Source organism: Vigna unguiculata, chromosome 4 (assembly GCF_004118075.2).
Source record: "Vigna unguiculata cultivar IT97K-499-35 chromosome 4, ASM411807v1, whole genome shotgun sequence".
In the NCBI taxonomy this organism is placed as follows: Eukaryota; Viridiplantae; Streptophyta; class Magnoliopsida; order Fabales; family Fabaceae; genus Vigna; species Vigna unguiculata.
The window spans coordinates 19226812-19247790 of NC_040282.1; the positions used below are offsets into that span (position 1 = coordinate 19226812).

The 20979-nt window shown below is 36.9% G+C and overlaps 1 protein-coding gene across 1 annotated transcript; it reads right to left on the bottom strand.

Moving 5' to 3' along the window:
• Positions 1-8477: 8477 nt before the first annotated feature.
• Positions 8478-14029, bottom strand: LOC114182263 (histone-lysine N-methyltransferase SUVR3). The gene is made up of 2 exons (XM_028069092.1): positions 13344-14029; positions 8478-9073 (listed from the first exon to the last, which is right to left on the bottom strand). The coding sequence occupies exons 1-2, from the start codon at positions 13975-13977 to the stop codon at positions 8685-8687; spliced, it is 1023 nt and encodes a 340-aa protein (XP_027924893.1). The 5' UTR covers positions 13978-14029; the 3' UTR covers positions 8478-8684.
• Positions 14030-20979: the final 6950 nt, after the last annotated feature.

Here is a 20979-nt window from a genome sequence, read left to right on the forward strand (position 1 = left end):
TAGATGCCATTGTAATAGAATTTTAGGGATATGCCATGACATGGTGGCATAAATTTTGTATGGACAATTACTACTAGTACAGTAAGGGCTTTTTGCCCCGGTTATTTTCCTCATTTTACCTCGAGTCTGGAACCGAGGCATATTGGGGTGAGGCCAAAAGGTACCCCTTTTTGGCCTTGGTTGTTACCCAGAGCTGTAGGGTTCTTTTTCTGCCTCAGGTCCACGAGAACTGAAGCCATATGGTAAAAAAAAATTTTAATTAAATTTTTTGCAGCACAGCACACTCCTCTGTAACCTGCTTCCTCGCGCACCACTCATGGAAGCAACAGCACCATGCTCGAGCAAGCCGCCACCATCACAAAGCAACCTGAACGCAGACCAAACTCTCCGGCCACCATAGATTCGCGCAGCCACCATGCTTGCAACTCGCCTGAACCAGCGCATCCACTGCGACGAACGGCGAGAACGATTTCTTCATCTCAGCGGCGACGATCTGGAGGTTCGCCGAAACCAGAACACGGTGAAGGTGAAGCATTTTGACGCCGTTTCGACTCTCAGCCTGGATAAGAAGGAAGGGTTGTTGTACTTCGGGTCATGGCACAAGACGGTGAAGGTGTGGCGCGTGGCAGATTTCAAGTGCTTGGAGTCGATCAACGTGCACGACGATGCAGTGAACGCGGTGGTGGCGATGTTCGGAGGGTGCATGTTGACGGGGTCCGCGGATGGGACGGTGAAGATGTGGAGGAGGGTGATTGATGAGAAGGGGAAGAAGCTGAAGCATGTGTTGGACTGGGTTTTGCTGAAGCAGGAGAGGATGCAGCGGCGCGCGAGGAAGAAGTAGAGGGGTTCACGTTTTTGTGCCCTAATTAAACTATATGGCCTCGGTTCAATTAATAACCGAGGCATATAGCCCTATTTGGCCCCGGTTCAGTGCCACCCAAGGCCAAAGACGTAATGACTAGTGGCATTTTTAAAATTTCTAGCCACGTTTTTGGCTTTGGGTCTGTTTGACTGAAGCATATAAGCACCTTTTGGCACCGGTTTTTTTTGAACCGAAGCCTATAACCCCTTTTGGCTTCGGGTTTTTCTTGAACCGAGGCATAAAAGTTGCCTGGAATTGCAAAAATGCCACCGTGCCATTATATGCTTCGGTTCCTTGCCAACCGAGGCCTATAAGGCGAGGTAAAAATGCAATTTTGCACTAGTGTACCAAAGGCCAGCCGCTTCTTCTTGAAAGGACATTACACATTTGATGTGCGTTACTTTTGTTCCTTCCTACTATTGGAATGAGCCACCTTTTTAGGTTTCAAAGGCTTAAACAAGGTTATATGTGTGTGAATGATTACTCATGGAGCCTTTCTTGGTTAAAGTCAAACTTAGTGATGAAACTAATAAGGCCAAGGTAGTTAGGTTTGTGAGTGGGCTTAGGAGAAACATTCAAGACTTAGTAGAATCGTATAAGTATTCTTCAATTGAAGATGTTTTACACTTTGCCATCAAAATTGAATCTCAACTCAAAAGAAATGAAGGGGCAAGGAAGAGTTACTCAAACAATGACTAATATAGTTCTTCATGGAATTGCAAAGATAAAGAAAAACATGCTAAGAATCCCTCTAAGTCTCCCAAAGAGTCAACTCTTATGAACAATTTGGCTTGGAGCCTGAATTCCAATCCCTCTTCTTCACAAAGGTAAAGTGATGTTTGATGATGCTTCACTTAGACTATTCACCCTAGGGATGACAACAGGGCGGGGCGGGGCGGGGATGGGTTTTGTTATCTCATACCCATCCCCGCAAAAAAAATTCATCCCCATTCCCATACCCAAACCTAACGAGTATCAAACTTTTGTCACATCCCCATCCCCACCGGGTAACGGGTATAATCTCGTACCCATGTTCTAACTACTTCAATATAAATTTTTATAAAAGAAAAAAATTAGGGTAAAGAAAACATAATATTATCAAATATTCAATATTAGGAGGATGATTGTTTCTTCCATATCAAATACTTTGAAACAAATTATAATTGTTTACATTTTAGATTAGAATACCAAATAAAATTTCATGAGAACCAAAACATTTATTAAATTTGCAAACTACAAACATTAATGAAACTTAGTTGATAAAATTAAAAAATATTTAAAAAAATATAAAAGGAAAACAAATATTCAAATTAAAATATATTTTAAATGTTTGTTTACTTCAATTTTTTTAATTCTAATGAATCTTTTTTTATACACTAATAAAAGTTATAATACATCACTTGATCAAAATGACACAAAGAAGAACTAATAAACATAATAATAAAATTTTGACATAAATTTTGTATCTTTTGGACTCCAATATATGTTGGATAGTGACAAAAAAATATTCATAGCAATTACATTAAATTTTTATATTGTAGTAAATAAAAGTTATTTATACAATTAAAGTGAAAAAATTACAGTATGATTAATAATGAGTTAGAAAATAAAAAAATAATTAGATATAATATATCGAAATATTATTCTACATGATGAAAATAAACAATAAATAAAAATATTAAAAAATTAACAAATGTGTGTCTTAAAAATAATTTCAGAGACTATTGAAAGAAACCGCACAAAGAAAATCAAATGTATAATTAAGGGTATGATAAGATGAAAAATACCTTAGAGATCTAAGAAAACTTTTCAAATATCAACACATATACTCAATGGTTGAAAAATAACAAAAATTATTTTAACGAAACAAAAGATTTCTTCAAATTAAACAAAAATTAATAATAATAATTAGTAAAGAATTTTTTTTATATTACCTTAAATTAAGAGTATAAACATTTTCATGTGAAAGGAAAATATATAATAAATAAAAATATTAAAAAATAATAGAAATATTCAAATGTGAGGCATAAAATTTTTTAATTAACATACATTATTTTAACATAATTACATAAAAGTTATGTTAAGATGAAAAATATATTGGAGATGCGAATGAGTTTCATGGCAAACCAAATAATTAGAAGAAATAAAAAATAGAAAGTATATATATATATATATATATATATATATATATATATATGTTTACTTAATTAATTGTGAATATTTTAATAATTTAAATGGGGACAGAGATATGGCGGGGACGGGTATTATAGCGGGGATGTGTACATCCTCATACCCATCCTCATACCCAATTGAAAAAGTTGGGGATTACCCATATCCATACCTAGTCAATGCGGGGATTCCCCGTCAAAACGAGGACGAATTCGGGCAATACCCACGGAGATGAGTTTATTTGTCATCTCTAATTCACCCTTATAATTGGGGTGTTTGGTCTAGCGATCATATAGTGTGCACAATCCATTCAGGACATTCTCTATTATATCATATGATGAGATACCTCTAGCCAAGGGACTAACCACCAAAGCTAGGTTAGGAGGATACAAGAAGACTAAGCCTCCTTTGAACATGTCTAGCCCAAGTTAAAGTTCATCTAGGCTAAGGAGGATACACGAAGACTAGGACTCTATAATTGTAAATATTAGACTAGGATTTTAATCTTGGGCTTTGTATTCTAGGCCTAGTAGTATAGGATTTTCTTTGGACCATATATTGGGCCTTGGAGCATTTGTGGGCCTTAGAAGTATTTTGGACCAAGAAGAGTTGGGCTTCCTAAATAGGCCTTGGAGTGTGCACATAACATCTAGGGTTTTAACCCTAATTTGCGCCAAGCTTGGTAGACAAGTTTCTCCATTAGTGCATACAAGCATGGTGCGTGTGACTTGCTTAGGTGGCAAGTCACACCTTGCGCATGTAATCTTTTTTGCTCCAACTACAACATTTAAACCATTTTTCCCTCATTTTTTCTTGACAGCCTAGCTCTCCTTTTCTCCTATAAATAGAGAGCTCTAGGTCTTGTAAACTCATCCACGAATATAATAGAGAAACTCCGTTGAGATGACTTCATATCTTTCTCCTTTTGTTAATCAACTTAGGTTGGAGCTCCCCTTAGTGGCTTCATCTAGCCTTCTTCCTTAAGTGTTGGCCTAACTTCACTTGAGAGCACCTTTCATACACCATTGCCAAACCACTTCTTCTCATTTCTACCTTGCTTCTGTGCATCCAAGCTTCCATGGATTCTCCTCCATTCATACCCTCGGTTTCATGCGTGAAGATGGACTCATCATGTGATATCATGAGCCTTAGTTGATCACGTTTCAACATAAATTCATCATCTTTTCTTCTTTAATTTCGAGTTGTTTACCCCTTGTTCCTTGCTTATCTTGGAGTTTTACCGATTGGTTTTATGTTTTCTTGTCTTTTTCTTTTGGTTCAATTCATTCATTTCATCTTAAACCATCCATGTATGCTTTAGGAGTTCTATTTTGTTATATTTGTGAGATTTTTACATTTCATTGAGTATATTGTTGTTTTTGTTCTATTGAATTGTGTTTAATTTGAGCCTTTTTTTAAATATATTATCCATATGTTTTGTCTACTAGTCATGTTTAGTCATGACATGTCTTGAATTCCTTGTCTAGTCATTTCAACTTTTTTTTTTCTTATTTTTTTTCATTTGCGCATAATATGATGCTTATGTTGATTTAAATTTTGCTCCTAATTGAACATCTCTTCTCTCTTGAAGCCTTGAAAAGGCACTTTCACATCTAGATAACCTTTGTGCTTGCTTAATTTTTAATCACCAATTTTATTTGACAATTTTTGTGTTTTTAATTTTCTTCATTTTAGTTCATACTTTTTAATTAATCTGTAACAAGTCCTTAAAGTTAGGTTTCCATTGTGTTTTATTTCAAGTTCTTAATCTACATTTTGATTGATTTAAGTTTTCATTCTACTACTTGCTTCTTGTTTTCATTGCAAGTTCATACCATGAAGTATTATGTAGTAGTGATTCTGTTTTTGTGCTAAAATGTGTTGATAGAAAAAGAGTTAAAAAAGAAAGAAAAAGTGCACAAAATAACAAAAGAAAAGTGCCAAAAAAGAATTAGAGGTCAATGTCAGTGGTGAGTTGTGGCAAATGGTAGTCAATAATAGTAGTGGTGGTTGTTGGTGGGCAAAGACAAAGGTCATAGGAGAGATTGTTTTAGGTTAAATGAAATTTTATCGCATTAGGTAAAATGAGTTTTGTGCATTAGGTTAGATTACATAAATTTTTTAGTGGACCTAGCCTAATGTTTTACTTTATTTTTTAAACACTCATAAAACTAAGGATGCAAATAGGGTTTTGTTGTTGGTGATCTCTTCTTTCTCTCACGCCGCTGCTATGTCTCTTCCATTTGCTGCTCTTTTTTCTCCGAGCCTCCATCGCCCATTCCTTCTCTTCTCTTTTTTTAAGTTCTTTTTCTAGTTTTTTTTTTCGACATGACTGTTCAGCCACCGTAAGCTGCCATGTCAAAAGCGATTCCATGGACCACCACAAAAAACCTAATTCGTCACCGCCTTGTTGTGGTGGTGGGTTAGAAAACCGTTATAAATTTAGGTCATGATGCCGTCATGACCAAAAAATTCGATAACACTGGTCACTAGGAAAAAATATTTTAAATTTACCACCAAAATATTATAAATTTTTTCAAGGATAGATATTCAAAGAAAATTGTCAATGTTGTGGATAAAGGGTAGCCAATTTTTACTCATCCATTCAATAATTATGTATACAGAATTATCTAGGGACACAAATTTAAACTCATGTATGATGACAATGACTATGCTGTATAAGTTGTTCTTGGTAAGAGAAGGAAGAAGATTTTCGTGCCATTCCTCACAAGGTTCTGAATTATGTCACACCACAAAATAGGTCATTATGTCACACCACAAAATAGGTCACCCCTTGTCACACTAACACAAAAAAGTCTTTTAACGTTTGATATTTTCGACCTTTGACGTTTGTCCAAACACCAACGTCGTATTGGGTGACGTTAAAATAACGTCGAAAAATAAAACAGACGTCACTTAACGTCGGGGCAATAGGGATCCAACGTTATCCAACGTCGGGGCCAAAAGCAGCAGACGTCAATTTTCGCGCTAAATGGAACCAACAAACAGAGCAATTTGACTTCTGTTGGGCTCTTACAGACGTTAAATAACGTAGGCCACAGTAAGCTCAGACGTTAAATAACGTCTGTCAGAGCACCACCAGACGTCAATCTGCTCTGTTTTTTTTTTAATTTGGTTGTTTTTACAACATTCCCACACCTGAAAATCAACAAATTCCCAAAACAGTTTCATAATAATTTCAGCACAATTATGGAGTTACAGTTATATCTAATAACACTTAAGTTTCAACATATATTCTAAACTAATATACACAATTCTCATTAATCTTCTTGCTTGTTACACTAAACATTACAAATAAAATAAACACATATCAAAGTCATAAGTTGACATACAAAAATTAATAACTTTAAACTAAATGAGTTTTAACCTTTGAATATAATACTTTAAGTTGTTGGCCTCTAGGCTTACTCAATTCTAATGAAATTTTGGAAACATAAAACATATGTTAGTTTTTATAACTAAGTAGATACATAGGATTGAAAAAAATTAATACTTACTCTTGTAACATGTTTTTCAAAGCAGATGGAATCTTCCTATGGCATAAATAAAACCATACAACCGTGCATTGTCTTGGAATGATGACACATAGTTGCCAATGATACATACCGTCAATCACAAGTACTTAGCAGAAATAATTAATAATACTTCATAAAATATTACTAGAAAAAAAACATACGCATCAATGTATGGCGCAAAGTAGATCTCTCTATTTGACTCAACCATCAATGTTTGCAAATAAAGTTTGATGTGGTCATGTGAGTTTCCCGAAGATTGAATGGTTTGAGGTTCAATGAATCCATATACGGCAGATCGACCTTGGTCCACAATGAATCTATAATAAATCTACATACATAAAATAAAAATTAATGCAACAATAATATTAAAAAATCAAATACAATTAGTCCAATTTTACAAATAATAATAACTATAATTTTATTTTGTAATTTTACAAATATTATTATAAAAATTCAATTAAAAAAAGAAATAGGCCAAAAAAACTAAAAAAAAAAATAGTCTAAGATAAAAATTATAATTGCAAATAAAAAATACAAGCAATTACATACATACAATGAAAAAGAGATAACAAGCAAAATAATATCAAAACGATGCAAATGAGGATGAAAACGCATAATATTCGGTTGAAAACGCCTAAAATCAATCCACAATCAAATACCAACTAGTTTGGTGGTGAAAAATGTTCGAAACTCACCTAGAGGAGGTCAGAATAATGGTCACCGACGGGAAGGATCGCGAAACACTGCAAATGAGGATGAAAACGAAAAATATTCGATTCAAAACGCCTAAAATCAATCCATAATCAAATCCCAACAAATTTGGTGGTGAAAAACGTTCAAAAATTACCTGGAGGAGCTCGGAATGGTGGTTGTCGACGGAACAATTAGGGTTTATGCGTTTCGCGTAGAGAAAACCCAAAAATTGACGGCGGAGCTGCGTGGTCAGACATTACTTTACGTCGGTGCAGAGGGGGTCAGACGTTAAATTAAGTTGGGGTAGAGTGGGTCAGACGTTAAATTAAGTCGGGGGCAGAGAGCTCAGACGTTAATTTTTACATAACATCGGGGTACTGTGGGTCAGACGTTAAATTACGTCTGTGTTGGAATGGGCAGATGTTAAAAAAGTCAAATAATTTACAAAAATGCCACCGGTCATTTTTAACGTGAGACTTTTTCTGGACAGACGTTATATGGGTAACGTTATATGGACAAAGTGAAATATATGATACGAAAATAAAGAAAATTGTTTCCCTCTCAAGAAAGCATTGGTCTATCAAACTATACGATGCTTTCTAGACTACACAGCAAATCTCAAAATACATACTGGTCTCTCACTCTTTTAGCAATTAAGACTACACGAAATCAGCAGCTAAGAGGAAGCTGTTATTCAATTCTCAGTTAAAATTATTCTCAACAAAGCTAAAATGGAGTGTGCAGTTTGAAATCGTTCAAGTAGAAGATTATAGTGCTATAGAGATAAAATATTTTGCGACTAATCGCAGTTGGGTTGTAAATGGACAAAAACTCAAACCATGTATTGGAAGAAAAATTCGAAGTGCCCTCATCCATCAAACTATTACCACTAAACAAAAGCTAATTTAAAGAAAACCAAGTGGCGAGTAAATTTTTTCAACTCCAGAAATAGAATCATCTTCTCTTCAAAGCTAAAAAAAATTAAAACATTAAGCAAAACAGTTTCTTTTAATTAATATACTTTAAATATCAAATAGTTCACATAAATAAGATATTATTCTTATATAATATATAATACTATGGATCTCAGTCAAAAGTTTTTTGATTGAACTTCACCTTATTGAAAGACATTCTTTAAGTTTTGAAAAAGGTGCGTAAGTTTCAATATATACTAATAATATATTATAGACATACTGTAGAAAATTCAATAAAAAGAATTATACAGCTAAATTATAATACATATTTAATATCTACTAAACTATAGAGTATAAAGATATTGGTGGTTTCCTAACCGACCTGTGACAAGTATTTTGCAATGCCTGGTACGACCTATTGAATAAATCATAAAAACTAGCCTTTCCAAAAATCAAAATTCCTTTGACATTTAACATAGGTCACCTCCTTAAATAACAAGTATCTAAATCTTAAGTGTCTTCAGAGGGCAGTGTTCCAACGCAAGAAGGGCTATTGCAAAAGCATGGCAACCCCTTTGACCTTTTCCTGATTTCTCCATAGCTAAAAGTAAGCTCGTCATCTACTAGGATATCTTTTGAAGCAAAGAAGCATAGACGGGGGAACAAAGCTCCTGAACTTCTAACTAGCTTTGTGCTTAAGTTACCAGCATCACATGAATGATTTACAAATCGTGCAATGTTTCCTAATCTTGTCGCATCGATATTTAATCTCAGACATGCCTTTCCAGAAGGAAGATGTTCCCTTACAACCAAAAGAGCTGAAGAGGAATGACCCTGCGAAGCCAGTTCATCGTAGTATTGATGTCTCCTCTGGGCTTCCTTCGTTGTCAAGAGTTCACCTTTTAAGTTTACACAGGAATGAGGGGATTAAAAACAGCCATGCATAAAGAGTCAAGAAAGTATCAGCGATGATGACTTTGAAACAGTAGAAAATAGTTTCTACCAATCTTCGTATAATTCTTTAACATACAATGCCACAAACATACCATTCGTGAATATCTCATCGAAAAAAAGTGCCATTCAGTTCCTTTTTTTAGTCGAATTATTGAGTATCCAGTAAATTTGCAAATTATTACTACTCTCCAAATAATAATTGATTAGATCGCAAATCACCTGCCTCTCCCAACATACCGCTCTATCAGAAATAAACTCCACTATTCTATCAGCTCATCTATGGATTTCAAACATTCTACTCAACATTTTCATTTCGCCGTCTATATGGGTTACTGATACAATCTGTACCAGAGCTGCTGCGGGAAAACAAGAAAAATAATAGAGAAAGAAGAATGGGTAATGGAATGAGAGCAGGCCCCCAAGCCAGAGAAAAGTTCCCTTGACTCAAATTCCTATTTCCAAAATCTGACATGAAATATAACAGAACCAGACAGCACTCCGCTCTCCACTAACAGATATTAGGCGTCATACTATTTGGTCCTTCGATGAAATGTCTTAAAAGGCCTATCCCAACTACAAGGTAGACTCCTAAGTTACCACATGCAAATACCCATATTCGTTTCATCTACTAGAGCAAAACCTCTTCAAATCTTCAATACATTAAAGATATAGATTCCATATATGGAAATATTCAATCAAGGCCGCACCTCAACCATGACGCATAGTCCATCAGTAATAATTACAAATAGTATATAGCTCAGTTAATGCTAAGAACACTCGTGTCATTTGTTAAACTACAGGAAATAGACAAACATTGATCTCAAACTATTTTTGATATAGCATAAGTACCCTGTATGGAGAAAAGGAATCAATATATAAATAAAGATTTTATATCCCCTTATAATAAAAATAAAAATGATACAAAAATAAATAAAAATGTTCCTAATAATATACATATATAATCTAGTATTTTCTTATTATAAAAGATTTGCAGCTTCTCTCCATAATTTTAACATGCACCCTCAAACTAGAGCATATGATATAAGTCATGTGTTCAGCTTGGTACACATTTGATTCATCTTTGGTCTTCTTAGAGACTTGGTAAATATGTTAACCAACACTAGAATTGACAATCTAGGAGTGATGTCTCCAAACTGTACCTTTTCCCTTATGCAATGATAATCAACCCTCTCCAAGCACCTATTTTCTCCACTCCACTCAAAAGAGTGCAACCAAGATATTGCATACAGGATACCAAGCTCCTAGCCACTATTTTTATACTTCTAAAACAAACAATTAATGAACTAAAAAGTTAAAACATAAAAAAGAAAAAAGCGTTGACAAATTTCACATCTACATAGTAACCTCTTAGTTCTTGATATGAATCGCATCATTGTCCAAATGGAGACGGACTAATGCACCACTTTGCGGCAGTTTTTTTTTTAAGTTATTAGTTTGTTTAAATAATAGCCCAATTCTTTGTAAAATTGGCTGACTAAATTATGTTTTGGTTTAATCAAATAATGAGCTCTAGTTTAATTTTATTTCAAGTTGTAATAATGACCCAATTGGCAACTTAGTCATCAGCCTTTGGAAGACCAAAAGAATGCACAGCTGAATGTTTTTTGGTGACTTTTGGGTTACTGCAATTTCAGTTACAATCAGTCACTAAGTAGTGGGATCATTAATAGCTTAAATGAGATATAATTGCAATTTATGGGTCTTTTATAATTTCAATGGTTAAAGCTTCTATATAAGCGGAACCATTTTATCCATGAAGACAAGTTGAGTTTATTCAAAAATACTAGAGTTCTTCTCTTCTATCTTAGTGAGAGTGATTCTCCTAAGTTCTTGAGTGATTCAAGAACCTGGGCTATATCAAAGGACTTTTCCATCCTTTGAGTGTTGTCTCCATTGGAAAGAGTGATTTCTTCCTTCCACCTTTCATATTCACCTCTTATTCTTTCACCCAATTTTTAGAAAGAAAACTCAATTCTGCCCTGATTTATCTCGTGGTCATAACTCTCATTCTACTCATCCAAAATTAGTGATTCTTAGGCCTAAACTAAAGTTCAGAAGTGAAATTTCACGTTGTTTTGGAATCACCTCAATTGGAGTTTTATACCACAAGATATCTACGATTCTAAATTACTATCCAAACTGAAATTTCAGCAACTTTCATGTTTGTTGGAAATTCCACATCGACTAGAGATAATGTCAGTTCATAGTATATAAGTGAGGTGCAAACCTCACCTTACAAGCCGGTTTTGTGGGGTTGAGTTAGGCTTAAAGCCCACTTCTAACATGGTATCAGAGTCAAGTTAGAGCCTATCCTAGCAAACTTTCTTGAACATTCTGTTCCACCCGATATCGGGCCGCTAACGGACCACCCACTAATTTATTGTCCCACGCACGAGATGAATATATCTCAGGCGTGAGGGGGTGTGTTGGAAGTCCCACATCGACTAGAGATAAGGTCAGTTCATAGTATATAAGTGAGGTGCAAACCTCACCTTACAAGCCGGTTTTGTGGGGTTGAGTTAGGCTTAAAGCCCACTTCTAACAATGTTTACCTTTTCACTAATTTTTCAAGTTTCCTATAAGGTTCAGCCACTTTTGTGTTTACCTTTTCACTAATTTTTCAAGTTTCCTACAAGGTTCTAACCCTAAAGATCCTAAGTCAACCCTTGTGCAAATGGAGTTCACAACTTAATTACAAAAGACCCATAAATTACAATTACATTTCGCTTAAGCTATTAATGATCTCACCATTTAATGGTTGATTGTAACTGAAATTGTAGCAACCCAAAAGTCACCAAAAACCATTTAGCTATGCATCCTCTTGGTCTCTCAAAGGCTGATGACTAAGTTGTCAATTAGACCATTATTACAACTTGAAATAAAACTAAACTAGAGTCCATTCATTGATTAAACCAAAACATAATTTGGTTAGTCAATTGGGCTATTATTTAAACAAACTAATAACTTAAAAAAAAATGCCGCAAAGTAATGCATTAGTCCTTCTCCATTTGAGCTATGATGCAATTCATATCAATTAACAAATTACTAAAATAAAACGTCATTTTCTTCCCTTCCTAATGCCTGGAGACTCATTTTTTGAACAATATATAATCATTTTTTTCTGATACCATATTATCATTAAACCTCCTGGTCTACCACATGTTAATAAATAATCATATACACATAAGTAAACTCAATACATGTGTGAAAGCACCTAAACAAAATGACTATGAAAACCAAAAGGAAAAAATTATATTCACCTTACTTTTTCCCCTCTTTTCATATACTAATCAAACATAATAAAAGCAAACAACTACTCCCACAAATAGTTGATAACCTAAAGGTCCAACCTAATTCCATAAATTAATGAGAAGATCTACCTAATCAACAAAATTCAAACACAACCACCCTCATATACACATAACATAAATAAGAAGAATATCCTTAAAATCACAATAACTAACATTTACCTGAACTGAAATTAAAATTGCACAAATGACAATAAAAACTTTCTTCACGAGTTACGTTATTAATTTTCAGTAAAGAAAAGTCCCACTCAAATTCTGAGAAGACGTAAGTTGAAACCCTCAACTGTCTTTTTATATTGTAATAAAAATCAAATTCGGAGAAAACTTAAGTTGATACTCTTAACCGTCTTCAGTACTAAGCATAAGAAAACTCTAATTTTAATTGAAGATCTAAATTAAAATCACATAATAGACTTCATGTTAGATTTGTTAAAGCTTTTACAAAACAGTCTACCACCATGATTTCAACAACAGCATGGTTTTTTGGGCTATGCAATCACAACTGTAGCTGCATTGGCTCGAGTCGCACTTGCCCCAAATGTCAAGGATCACAATGAAACCATGATAGCAACTGCAATTTAAAACCTTGGTAGAGTCCTACAAGTTAACTCTATCATTGTTAATATTATCATCATTACTGGAAACACCAGAGCTGGGGTGGCCTGCGTGACCACAATTGAGTTAAGTAGTCAAAACAATAGTTGCCACGAAAAATCTGTGTTCCACAATTTTGTTAATTTAACAAATCAATAGTTATCACGATAAAAATCAGATACCACAACTTTATCATATTAACAGCATAATTAAAATTGTCTAAAAAAAATGTGTACTAAAAGAAATTATTAAGGGAGATATCATCGTATATTAGATTAGATGAATAAATCACCTGCATACTCAAACACAAACTCGCCTTTCGCGATTAACTGATCCGCATGCAACCCCCACCCTTTCCTCCTATGCCTCACAATCTTCACCCTCACCGCAACCCCATTCCGTGTCAACCGCTTCCCGCACTCAGGCCCACACCGGCACCCGGGCCCGCACTCTCTGCCAACGTCGTCCAGCCCATCCAGGCCAGCACAAGGACACTCACCGCCATCACACGCCTCGCAATCGCAGCCCGACACGGCCCGGCCCGTGCCATCGACGAAGCCCACTGAATCGGCACGAAGAAGGCGACACTGCGCGAAGGGGGAAACTGCCGAAGAGCCCCAGGGCTGGCGCAGGAGGGGGAGTGGAGAGGAGAGGACGAGGGAGCGCGTATACAGGAAGTACGCGTATGGGTGGGAATCGACCGTGTTGAGGAACGGAATCGGAAAGGTCTCGAAGGTTCTGGATGCGTCGGAGGCGCGGCGGAAGGTGATGGAGCGAGAGAGTTTGAGAAGAGGTTTGCATATGAGAGAGATGTTAGCAAGTTCTGAAGGGTTAAGGTAGGGTAGCACCAGCTCTGCGCATTGAAGCAGAGGAGGCTCTCTCACGTTGCAGCGCTTGGGGAAACCACTTTCTTCCGCCGTTATCATTTGTCGTTCATGGATTCCACCATTAAGATTCACTTGCGTATATAGGGTTATTTTTTTTCAACTAATTTGATTCTCTATTTTTATTTTTATTTTGAAAAATTATGTTTTGACAAAATTTTTTAATAAACTTAACAAAATTTCTAAAAATAAAATTAAAGTACATTAAATTTTTATTTTTTAATTAAAATAAAGTAATAAAATAATTTTTTTTTTATCTAAATAAAAAAGTTTGTCAAAATTTTGTTAAAAAAACTTTCTCAACCTATAATAGTTTTTTTAACCTTTTTTTGTATCTACTATGACAACCCTAATTATTTCAATAAGAGATAATTTTTTTTGTTTTATTCATCATGAAGTGAAAACGTTTATTCATTGTGTTTTGATGCACTATATGGTGTATTTCTTGCACCTTTTATTTCGTTGTTCATCTCTTAATGTTTGTTCCTCTTTATAGATACTAATTGTTCTTAATTCCTCCTCTTAATTGGTCGTCATATCACTTTTTTTTATTATCCTCACAACTTTATCTTTATTATCCTTTCGAGATCTAACTTCTAAAAGAATAAGTAAATTTTGTATTTTGTTGATATGATTGAGAGATATGCATACACCTTTTGGATAATGGAATAGTTGAAAAAAAATGTTTATTATCATATAGTATATCAAATAGGTATCATGTGAAAATATGAAAATAGTACATGTACCACAGAGGTCGGACAGGCCACTAACTCAAAGGACCGTAAATAGTATAGTCAGGTACATAGTAACATAACAAATGATAGGCGCTAAAAAACAAGATGGTTAAATATATGCCTCGCAGATGACAAAGTATCGATCCGCTAACTATAACACATATACCCAATGTTGCCTATATAGTGGCAAAACCAGTCAATTATTTGTCACCATCAATTAAAGAAGAGATATGCATAACTAACCAGACACAATCATGGACGACAAGTACACAGGCAAAAAAATATAATATAATGATATGTTAGGAACCTACTCTAACTCAAGCAAAAACAAGGCAAGATCTAACGAAACATATTCAAAGAGTATTGGGCTTGCTGATGAAGGATTATCTTGTTTTCTTTTAGAGTTATGAATATGGTGAAGTTGTTTAAGAAAGCTTTTTGAAAATTCTCACTGGACATTTGATGAAGGATTGACCCCAACCAAGGATGAAGGCACATGCTTAAGAAGACTAAGCATATTTAGAAAGGAAGTTCACTAATCCTTCATCCCTTTCATTTGTGTTTGTTATTTTTGATTCTCTAAGTTGACTTAGTTGAATCAACTTTAGTTGACTTGTTGACCTTTGACTAGGTTTGACTTGTTGACTATAGTTGACTTGACTTAAGTCAACATGCTAATCTATGTTTATTTGCTTTGTAGGTTAATTAGGAGTAAGAAATCAATTCTAGGTGGCGCATGGTGATTGGGGAGCATAAATGATGTGGAGGAGAGAGTAAAGCAAGGGCATAAAGCATAAAGAAAAAGGCATAAAGCAAGTGTACCTATGTACCTTTGGTCTCTTTTGTTTTTAGCACACTATGGCACTTTTTGGAGACATATAAGACACATTTTTTGTCTCCTTTTGTGCTAGAACGAAATTAGCCTTGCACACACCATAGTTAGCTCTTTTGTCTCTCATTTTTTGTAACCTTATTTGACCTAGTTTCTAGAAGCTAGGGTTAGGTTTTTGTAGAGACATCCTTAGGTATCTTTTATTTACTTAGAGGCCCCTAAACTCTTCTATATAAGGGGTGCTCCTAGACATGTAAAAGGGTTGAACATTTTGAAGTAAAAACACTCTTGTGTCTCAACCATTTGTGAGAGTTTCCTCCCTTGGGAGTGAATACTTTTAAGCCTTATCTTGCATAGCAAGTGGCTTCTAGCCTAGCCTTGTAGTGGTGTGCTTCTCACATTTTTACCATTTCTTTCCTTTCCATTTTATGTTTTCTTCTTCCTTTAATTGTTCTTGATTTTCTATGGTTTATGTGCTTTCCATTTTCCTTTTTGTTTTGAATCAATCCATCATCTTCTTCTATTGAGCTTTATGAAAGGAACCTTCACATCTAGATAGCTTGCTATCTTAATGTCTAGTAGGGATTTCACTTAGCTTTCTTAATCAACTCACACCATATTCAATAATCATAAAAAGGAACAAGATAATCCTTCATCAACATTAAGATAGCAAGTTAACTAGATGTGAAGGTTCATTTCTCAAGCTCATGAAAGGAAGAAGAGATTTGGATTCAAGCTTAAAACACACACAGATTTAACAACACTTAAAGAGCAAAATGAAAGAAGAAACAAATAAAATGGAAAGCATAGAAGATGGCAATAGATGAAGCACGCCACTCATAAGGGGGGATCTTAGCCAACCAAACCCTAGAGATGAGTGATGGTGTCGCCACTTGCAAGCAAGATAAGACAAAGGTGAGTTCACTTCATGGAAGGAGAGCTCAGTAGCAGAACCCCTCTGGTTTTTAAAGTCTCAATCAATCTAATTTACTACGTGACTCGATTCCAAGTACCCAAATAAAGACCCCTCTATAGAATACTCTTTATGGTTAGTCTACCACTATCACAAGTATCTAGCACCCAACCGTACCCTGTCCAAACCATCGATTCAAGTCTTCACAATACCGGAGCATTAACCTCTTAAACAACTTCATTCATATCTACGAACACAGTCAACAGTTCAATATCTTCACTCACGCTATCAAGCATCCTACACTGTCATAACCAAAACTCTGCTGCCATTACTCTTAGAGTACTTCCCCCATACTTTCTCATGCATAATCATATCCATCCATATTTCCTCCAGTACCTATAACATTAATCCCAAACAATTTACAACATGACTAATTTTCATCCCATAGTGCATATATCCTCAATTATTACCTAATATCAGTAAGTCATATCCGGTACCTATCCAGTCACACGTAAACAAATACTATGCTTTCCCTACAGGATCTCTTACTACAATTTTCCCTTCTCCCTTTCTACCTTTGATAACCCATCCAACATCATAAACTACTCTCCTCACAGTTGATCATCATAGTACTTCGTCCCTTTTCGAATTATCGTAAACCTCACACACTCCAAATCCTCCCTCAGTTTCTATTTCCAAAAAAAGCTCGCAGCACTGCCCCTGACCACGCTATCGCCTGGCGGCGTTTTGCTTGCCGCCAGGCGGAGCATCAGTACCTGCACAAACCAGGCTTATTCATACCTGCTACAGCGTCCACCCTCTTTCTAGTACTCATTCCCGTCACTTACATTCTCTGAGATATAACGATTTCAATCAATTTCAGACCCACAAGTTCTCCAATAAAAGTTATACAAATCAATTTCAGAATCCATAATGGTTCTCATACATACATTCACAAAATCACGAAAATAGAACGCGAACAGTGTCGTGTCGCCTGGCAGAAATTCATAGCCGCCAGGCGGATCATACCAAAACAAGAACAACACAGCAAACCTGATGTGCCGCCTGGCGGTAGGGAATGAACCGCCAGGCGGTTTCTGGAAAAATCCAGAAACCTCAATACAACAGTGCAGAAATGACGCAGTGATCATGCTATGAGTCAAGGCATCGCGTAGTTATTCAATTACAATCAAAAAGGCAAGAAAACAACTCCCCTAACCTGGAATTCGCGCTCCAAATTGAGATTCCCACTCTCCTTGCACACCTTTTCCCTTTGCTAAAAGAACCACTCTGATTCTTCTCTCGCGGCCCTCCTTCACGCACCATAATCGTTCTTTCTCACTCTCAGAGCTATTTGCACCTCTCACAGACTGATTTTCTCCTCTCCTTCTCTCTTCTCTCTCACTCTTAATGTACCCCAATTATTCTCTATTTTACTAAAACGAAATTTATTAAAAGAAATATGGTTAAGGCCATTCAATGGCTATCACCCATAAATTTTCAGCTTCCCCCCACTTAGTTCTCAACAAGGTTTGAACCCACACTCATGCATACACCAAACCAAGGCCAAACCACTCAACCAACACATGTTTCTTGATGACTCCCACAATTTTAAGGATTTATCATCATCCATACGCATTCAATATATACACACAAAAAAATGCATAATTTAAATAACACCCAAGTGGCACACATAGGACTCGAACCCAAGTCCTCACACACACTAAAGTACTCTCAACCACTTGAGCTAGTACTTTTCCATGTCATAGTTCTCCACATTTATTACTTTGAATATTCCCATTACCCGTCCTAATTAAATAATTAATTAAATAACTATTTAATTTTCCCGGGTCTTACATTACACCCACCTTTTAAGATTTTCGTCCTCGAAAATAAGACTTACCAGGAAATAGATGCGGGTAGGATTGCTTCATGCGATCCTCCATCTCCCAGGTCATCTCCTGGGTAGTCTCATCCCACAGCACCTTCACAGTCTTAATTTCCTTCCCCCTTAGCTGTTTCACCTGTGAATCTAGAATTCGTACTGGCCCAGTGTTTACCGTCAAATCCTCCCGAATCTGAAAATCGTCTGACTCCAGTACGTGCGACGGGTCTGCAACATATTTCCTCAACTGAGATACGTGGAACACATTATGCAGATTCGTCAGGTGTGGTGGTAGGGCGATCTCATAAGCTGCAACTCCAATTCTCCTCAGAATCTGATAAGGCCCAACAAACCTCGGGGTTAACTTCCGCGATTTGATGGCCCTCCCAATACCAACTGTCGGCGTTACCCTGAGGAATACATGATTCCCAGCCTCGAACTCTAGAGGTCGTCTCCTCTTGTCTGCATAGGACTTTTGTCTGCTCTGTGTAGCCCTCATTCTCTCCTGGATTGCCCTAACCTTCTCAAAGGTTTGCTGTAAAAACTCGGGACCCAACACCAATGATTCTCCATCCTGGTTCCAACACAGTGGCGTCCTACACCGCCGCCCATACAACGCCTCATATGGAGCCATACCGATGTTGGTGTGATAACTATTGTTGTATGTGAACTCCACTAAGGGAAGCATCTCACTCCAACTACCCATATGATCTAATACGCAAGCCCTCAACAGATCCTCCAAGGACTGAATGGTACGCTCCGACTGCCCATCAGTCTGAGGATGATATGCAGAACTCATCCTCAACTGAGTCCCCAACGCGGCCTGTAATGACTGCCAAAAACGAGAGGTGAATCTCGGATCTCTATCTGACACTATACTGGCCGGCACACCGTGCAACCGGACCACTTCCCTTACGTATAACTCAGCCAATCTGTCCATTGACCACTTCTGATTGATAGCAAGGAAGTGAGCACACTTTGTCAACCTGTCCACTATTACCCAGATTGAGTCGTGCCCCTTCACAAACTTCGGCAAGTGAGTGACGAAGTCCATGGCAACACTGTCCCATTTCCACTGAGGAATGTCCAACGACTCAAGTGTATCCCCTGGTCGCTGATGTTCAATCTTGGCCTTCTGACATACCAAGCACGATGCCACAAAGTCTGCAATGTCAGTCTTCATCACGTTCCACCAGAAGGACTGTTTCAAGTCGTGATACATCTTAGTCATACCTGGATGTATGCTAAGACGGCTTTTATGGCCCTCCTCTAGAATTTGTTTCCTCAACCTCCAATCTCCAGGCACACAGACTCGATCTCTGAACCTCAGGATACCATCTGTCCCAATCCGGTAGTCTTTCCCCTTCTCAGTCCCTATCCAACTCGCAAATTGCTGTAACTCAGCATCATCCTTCTGTTGGTCTCGGATAACTCCCAATACATCACTAGTCAATGTAAGCACCCCACATTTGATGCAATCATCACTCAGTTGCATACCCAGATTCATATCCCTGAGCTTCTCGATTAGCTCCAGCTCTTTCACCATCATAGCTGAAATGTGCATCCGTTTCCGACTCAAGGCATCCGCAACCACATTAGCTTTACCAGGGTGGTAAAAGCAACTCGAAATCGTAATCCTTGAGATATTCCATCCAACGCCGCTGTCTCATATTTAGCTCCTTTTGATCAAACAGATATTTCAGGCTTTTATGATCACTAAATACCTGAAATTAGGAGCCATACAAATAATGTCTCCATGTTTTAAGAGCGAACACTACAGCAGCCAACTCCAGATCGTGGGTAGGGTAGTTTTTCTCGTGCACCTTCAACTGCCTAGAGGCATAAGCTACCGGCCTCTTCTCCTGCATTAGTACACAACCCAGACCCTGGTAGGATGCATCGCAGTATACCTCAAACATCTTGCTGGTATCTGGAATAATCAAAATCGGAGCGGTAGTCAATCTCCTTTTCATCTCTTCGAAGCATTCCTCACATTTATCAGTCCATGAGAAGGGTTGATCCTTCCTAGTGAGTTGAGTTAATGGACTCACCATTTTAGAAAACCCTTCCACGAACCTCCTGTAGTACCCAGCCAACCCCAAGAAGCTTCTGACCTCTGTTACAATCTGCGGTCTCTCCCATTTCAACACTGTCTCAATCTTACTCGGGTCCACTGATATACCACGTGAGGAAATCACATGCCCCAGAAACTGCACTTCGTCCAACCAAAATTCACATTTTGATAGTTTACCGTACAGTTGGTGTTCTCTTAATACTTCCAGCACGATTCTCAGATGGCCTGCATGCTCCTCCCTAGTCTGAGAGTAGATGAGAATATCATCTATAAATACCACCACAAATTTGTCCAGATATGGTCTGAAGATGCGGTTCATATAATCCATGAAGACAGCTAGGGCGTTTGTCACTCCAAAGGGCATCACGACATATTCGTAATGTCCATATCTCGATCTAAAGGCTGTCTTCTGGACATCATCCGGTTTGACTAAGATCTGATGATAGCCAGACCTCAAATCAATCTTGGAGAATACTCCTGCCCCTCTAAGCTGATCAAGTAAGTCATCGATTCTAGGCAGTGGGTACTTGTTCTTTATCGTCAACTTGTTCAACTGACGATAATCGACGCACAGTCGAGAACTACCGTCTTTCTTCTTCACTAATA

Coding starts and splice junctions, on each gene's coding strand:
- LOC114182263 (XM_028069092.1), bottom strand. CDS start 13,977: ATGATAACGGCGGAAGAAAGTGGTTTCCCCAAGCGCTGCAACGTGAGA. Junction 9,074..13,343: donor GTTTGTGTTTGAGTATGCAG/GTGATTTATTCA, acceptor TAAACTTAAAAG/GTGAACTCTTGACAACGAAG.